General features: G+C 35.8%; 1 protein-coding gene across 5 annotated transcripts in view; it reads left to right on the forward strand.

Moving 5' to 3' along the window:
• Positions 1 to 4,787, forward strand: part of CFAP46 (cilia and flagella associated protein 46) — a 66,835-nt gene extending 62,048 nt beyond the window's left edge. For all 5 annotated transcript variants that reach the window (XM_027655346.1, XM_027655345.1, XM_027655344.1 and 2 more), the window contains 4 exons: positions 948 to 1,029; positions 2,906 to 3,042; positions 3,495 to 3,581; positions 4,307 to 4,787. In XM_027655346.1, the coding sequence (XP_027511147.1) occupies positions 948 to 1,029; positions 2,906 to 3,042; positions 3,495 to 3,581; positions 4,307 to 4,443 (443 nt within the window). In that variant the 3' untranslated portion in view covers positions 4,444 to 4,787. The remainder of the gene's footprint in view (positions 1 to 947; positions 1,030 to 2,905; positions 3,043 to 3,494; positions 3,582 to 4,306) is intronic.
• Positions 4,788 to 6,000: the final 1,213 nt, after the last annotated feature.

Consider the following 6,000-nt stretch of genomic DNA (forward strand, 5'->3'; position numbering starts at 1 on the left):
AGTAGAATGTGTTATACTTAAGGAAAAATAGTCAGTTAAACATTAATACATTAGGGAATGACTGCTTAAGAGGCAGAAGTACAGAACAGAGTCGAGATGGATCACAAATTAAACAATGTACTGTTCCTAGGCTTAAAAAGAAACAAGCTCTGTATAGGGATAACTATACAGGAGTGTCATTTGCAAGTTATATGAAATTTTCCACTGTACTTAGTTTTGCAAAGGTCTCAGCTGGAGAAGAATATTGACGACATAGAGTAAGTCATTGGTGGAGAACAATAAGAGTGGTTAGAAGGCTGTACCACAGTTTGTGTGCTTAGTTTTATTCATAAATATGTATGTGCACTGATAGGTTTATATGCATTTTAAAAATACTTTAGGAGGAAAGATCAACATATTGAGAGGAGATCTGCTCAGGTCAGGAGAATAAGTAACAGATTAAAACTACAGCAAACCAAACAGTAGGCAAAGCCTTTTAATTCTGAGAGTATTCTGAGTTATTTTGCTGGAGACCTTTAAGGAAAGTGAGGCATGTTGGAGGTCTAACTTGGTTGTAACTTGTGGAGAGGAGCTGCAACATTTCCATACTTGCATAGCATAAACTCTTCCGAGAGTTTATAACTACGGAATTGAGTCATACAGGTCATTGGCTGTAATAAGATGGTATGTGGACTTCATTATCAGTTATACTAATGTGGCACAGCAAAAAAACTGCAAAACACTATGGAAAAGCATAGCAAAATTACATCAAATGATGTTAGGATGACTTTATTAGTTCCTTTCCATTATAGTTGACAATTTTTGCTGATATATATAAGTTTTATATTAGTTGTTTAGACTGCGTTCAAGAAAGTAATTAACTTACGAAAGGCTTAATTTACCTATATTTATTATGCTGGACATTATTATTAGTGCAGATACCATTGCTATAATATATTTTTTTCCAGAATGCAATTTGATGATTCTTCTGGATCTGGTACGATCACAGCAAAGTTACCAAAGAATTACAAACTCTGATATCCACAAAAGGTAGGACAATTATGATTTCAGCGAAGTCCACAATAAGGCAGATTATTTCAAAGCAAAGTTAAAATTCTGAGTTACAAATATTCTCGTTTACTTCTTTAAGTAGAAGAGCCTCTTTTTAAGGCTTAATAGGATGAAAGCTCTGTTACAAGGCAATGATAAGATAATCAGACACAGAAACTTTGCTACGTTACTCTTACCTCCCAAACTGAGTTCAAGATTCTCAAAATGCTGTAACTGAGTATATAAAACTTCCCTTTAACAAATAAACTATTAAGAGTCCCTCTGAGGCTTCATACACTGAATGGTTTAACAATGGGACAGATTTTTGTTTAAATAAATTATTATGGCGTGTTAAATGACCTGTTCAGAGTTTTTAATATTATAAATTGCAGGTTTTTTTATCCTTAAAAGCATCTCAGTATTTCCCTTGCTTTTAAGTTGACAGGTGGCAGGGTTTGTATTCTTTTACTGTATGTCCATTAGGAGTTCTTGACAGATGGCATGTGACAAATAAGTTTAAAGGTATTAAAAGCAAGAGTAGTCTTAGTGTCCTAACTTTATTCATGAGTTACTTAGTCCATGCTGAATTTTCAGATAACCTGGTTATACTCCTGAGGGCCAGGATATCTTGCAAAGGGGTTTAGGTGGAGTGGAGCACTGGGCAATCATCAGAGACATGAAGATTAACACAGATAAATTACAGACTCTGCTCTAGGGACACCAGTATGAACCAGGAGAGGGGGGGCTGGAAGGGCCCTGCACAAAGGGTCCTGAGGCTGTGCTTGGGCACCCAGAGGGCAGAGCACATCCTGGGAGCAGAAATATCTTTTGACTTTTCTAATTATTCATTCCATGAAGAAATAGAAAAAAATCTCTAAAAATACTGTTTAATTAGTGCAACAATGCGTAAGTTGAAATCAGTTGTGTGTAAGATAGGTTATACACACAACTATATGTGTAAATATGCAGATCTCTGAATATATGACAACCTCCTGGTATTTTTTTATATCCTTTTTCACATCCCCTAAACAGCCATTTTCTAAACCAAACCAAAATGTGATTCCTTAAACTAGTTTTTCCAATTCAGAACTTTTGAAGTTTCGCTGTAATAGATTGGTGAATTTATCAACAGGACTTACATGTTTGAGTCTAAAAGCCTCCTGAAAGTTTAGAATAACATTTGTTTAAAACTGAGTCACATAACTACTTAGACAATCAGAGCATCTCCCCAAAAAATTACTGAAAAATTTAATTATTAGCTTTTGATAAAGTTACCATGAAAAGCAGAGCCAAATAAAAACATTCAACCTTCTGTTTACTGCAGTTCCAACCTTACAGAGTATCACTCCCATCCCATCACTAAAACAAAAATTAAGCAAAGAGACTTAATTAAATATTCAGCAGTAAAAAATTAAATCTTACATTTCAAGTTATTTGCTTTTAGGCCTCCAAATTAACATCATACTTATGACACAGAGCAGGGTTTCAGTTCCTGCAGTATTCTGTATCTAAACATGTCTTTTCACGTGATTCCCAACATTTTGACTATGTTACAAAATATATTCTGCAGTGTTTTGTAAAAGTTAGTGTGTCACTCCTTTCACATTTCCTGAGATGCCCTAAACTACAGTAATAGGACAGAGAGCAATCCTACTGGTAAAATTCCATCATGGAAAGATGTAAAGTTACCTAAATACATTGCATGAGATTCAAGGTGCTGTATGAATGTCAGAAAGCACTTTATGCTCAGCATACCAGAAAATGCCATCTGGCATTCTTTCTCCTTCTTTTAAAAAGCACTGTATATTTAGTTATATTTTTTAATACATTATGTACATTTTTCTTTTATTAATCTCATACTTTTGGTTTTCTTTAGTTGCATACATGTTGCTCTAGAGAGACCAACAGAGACAGCAATGCTGCTGAGCCTGACTGGGGTTGGTTGTGTAGTGGCCACCCAGTGGTACACAAGCCTGCAGGAGAATGCAGAGAGGCTGGAGATCCTGTTCCACAGTGAGTGTTTGCTATTGCTTCAGACACCTGGTGTGTGCATCTCCCTGGCTCCTGGCTCCTCTTCCTTTGCTCCTCACCAAACTTTGCCTGGAGTTTCCATAGGAGGTGAACTGTGTGCAGGAGCCACCATGGTGTTGACAGGTTGATCTTGCCAACAGAACAGTAACCTGCTTAAAACAGTGTTAGTGGGGTGTTTGTTGATGGTCACATGGTAAGAATAGGGTTTCTCCAGTGAGGAGCAGTGCCTTAGGACTTGGCAACCTGTAGTTACATCGGCTACGGGGAAAAAAAAACCTGGAGTGAACTTACATTCTCAGAAATACATAACTGGATCTGTAAAGTATCCTTTTGCATTGAGTTTTAAATCTGAAAGCACCAGGCTCTAGGGTTGATACTTTGTTGTATTTCAAAACTTCTGTTAAAAACTCACAGAAACTAACATTTCTTTCCAGATTTGCTGAGCAATGGTAGAACAACCGGGCAGACAGTCCGTATTCTTCAAAAGAGTGGAATTCACAAGAAAAGGGATTCCATTAAAAGTAAGAATTAAAAAGGTTATTACAAGAGACTGACTGTGCAAATTAACTAGAACCTGGTAGATCTATGGATGGTTCACAGGTAGAAGTGAAACCTTTCAGGTGACCTGTGACAATTTTCTGTGACAATTCTTAAAAGAATTGAGAATCATAATTGGAGTAGCCATTCTTATATAAATAAAATTTTTGAGGATGCTCTGTCATAGTTAACCAAAAGCTAAAAGTTTGCACTCCACTAAACTGTTACAAAATGAAGCAATGGGACTGAAAAGGTGCATCAGGAGCATAACATAAGCAATATAAATGGTATGGATTATAGACTGCAAGAAGATCAGCAGTTATTTTAGACAGTCTGCATGGTAAAGGGCACACTACCTGGGATCTTGCTGGAGAGGGAGGAATGATTTTCAGTAAAACAACTTTTAATGTACTGTCTATAAAATTGTATTGCTGTTTTTCAGTATATGAGACTTACCTCTTAAAATAAGGGTTAATTAAATAAATTTTAATTATAACTTGCACTGTCATAGAATTGAAGAAAGAAGGAATTCAGCTCAGAAATATTCCCTAGTTTTCTGGGTTTTTTTCAGAAAACGCTTCTTAGATATAGTGGCAAGAACGTAAAAGAGTATTAATCAAAGAGAAGATGTGTTAAATTATGGCACTTAAAGCATTCTTCTATTCAGTCATATTCAGAAATAAGAATGTTTTTTACCATATTTTTGTAGTGGAAGTGGATTCTCTCAGCTCTTCTGGAGACAGAACAGAAGAACAGACTGTTCACACTTCCTCAGATCTTCCTGCAACTCATCCATCATTTTTCAACTGTGTGCTCTATGGTTTACCCAACATCATTTTGGTGTAATTTGTGTCAGTCTTTCTGTGCTGGGAAACCTTCACTGTGCACAGGGAACCTTTGTTTTTTCAAAATCCCAAATAAGATTATTATGTGTATGGATTTTGTAATATGCTCTGTTAAACAGCAGTGCATTTTTAAATTACATGCTTTAAAACTTTATTTGTAGTGATAGCAGTAGAAATAGATGTAAAATAATTTAATACTTATGGAAAGTATAAATCTTTGATTGTTACTGCAACTAAAACCATTTTAAGAGTCTTTTTTTTTCCCCAGTAAAATGGTGATGTGTTGTTTCCTGTAACAGATTTTTTGTGTTTGATGCTGATAGAACATTAAAATGGCACTGAAAAGATACCATTCTTGGCTACCTGATGTGTTACAGTTAGAACCTGGCAAGAGCTCTAGGGCTATATAAACCATAATTACAAAATGATGACATGCAAAATACTTTCCGTATGCACACAATAAAATATAAATTTCTGCTTCCTTCCCTGTTGCTTTCAAAATTTAATTAGATGACCTTATATGAACTGCAGCTGCTCTGTCAAACTGTGTTCCATAAGAAGCATGATTTTTATTCCCTTCTATAACCTAATTTAGACAGGACATATTTTTTTGTGGCATGTATTTGGGCATTCGATAACAATACCAAGTAAGACGAGATCATAGACTGTTCTGAAGTTACCCAGTCTGAAAATTAAGGATTCAGTGTAAGATATTTTCAAGTCTCTGAACTTGTCATGTTTTGCCACATACTGGCATGAGTCCCTTTCCCAAGTTCTGGCATCTATGTGTTTATTTTTAGGTCTCTTTTCATTGTGTCTTTGTGACACAGCTGCTTTTTCAAATCCCGTTCACGCTATTTGGGAAGCTCAAGGATTGCTGAGTTTGAAGAAGCAATTTCTCTTGAAGGAAGCAAGTGTTCACACTTGTTCAGTATAGCAAATATCCACTATATTGTTAATTTCTTATTTATTTCCAATAATAATTTTCACATCATACTTCAACACATTCATTGCTGTGAAACTGTGTTTCCCTGCACTTAATGTGTTGTTCACCTTGAATGCCACCTTTCTAGTGCTGTCTCTTTCTGTGTAACATAAAAGGCTTTGGAAAAAAGTGTGTTCAATGGGAATCATGGAGCCTTGGCTGCCTTGCTACAGGACAGTTCTTATGAATTTATATTAACTTCCACCTTCTTGAAATAAGAAGTTTCATGAATGGTAAAGTGCAGAAAAGTTTCGATGCTTCAGAAATTTCAGTGCTGCTCTTTGAGAATAATCCAAGATAAAAACTTCAAGATTTCAAAGGTTTGAAAAACCACCGATATCCAGGTACAATGGTCTTATTCAATAATTTACTAGTGTGGTTTATTTATGAAACTGATGGAACTAACTTAGCCTAATACTTAATCAGTAATGAAGTGCAGGCATAACCAAACCTCCTGGGGTGGTGGGGGTGTTCTCTGTATTGCTGTGCTAAATTGCAGTCAATAAAATCATCATAGTAGGACTGCATGAGTGGATGATGAACTGTACTTCAGAGTGAATGTGCACTCAGAAG

This window comes from Corapipo altera, unplaced genomic scaffold (assembly GCF_003945725.1).
Source record: "Corapipo altera isolate COAL_440 unplaced genomic scaffold, ASM394572v1 180, whole genome shotgun sequence".
In the NCBI taxonomy this organism is placed as follows: Eukaryota; Metazoa; Chordata; class Aves; order Passeriformes; family Pipridae; genus Corapipo; species Corapipo altera.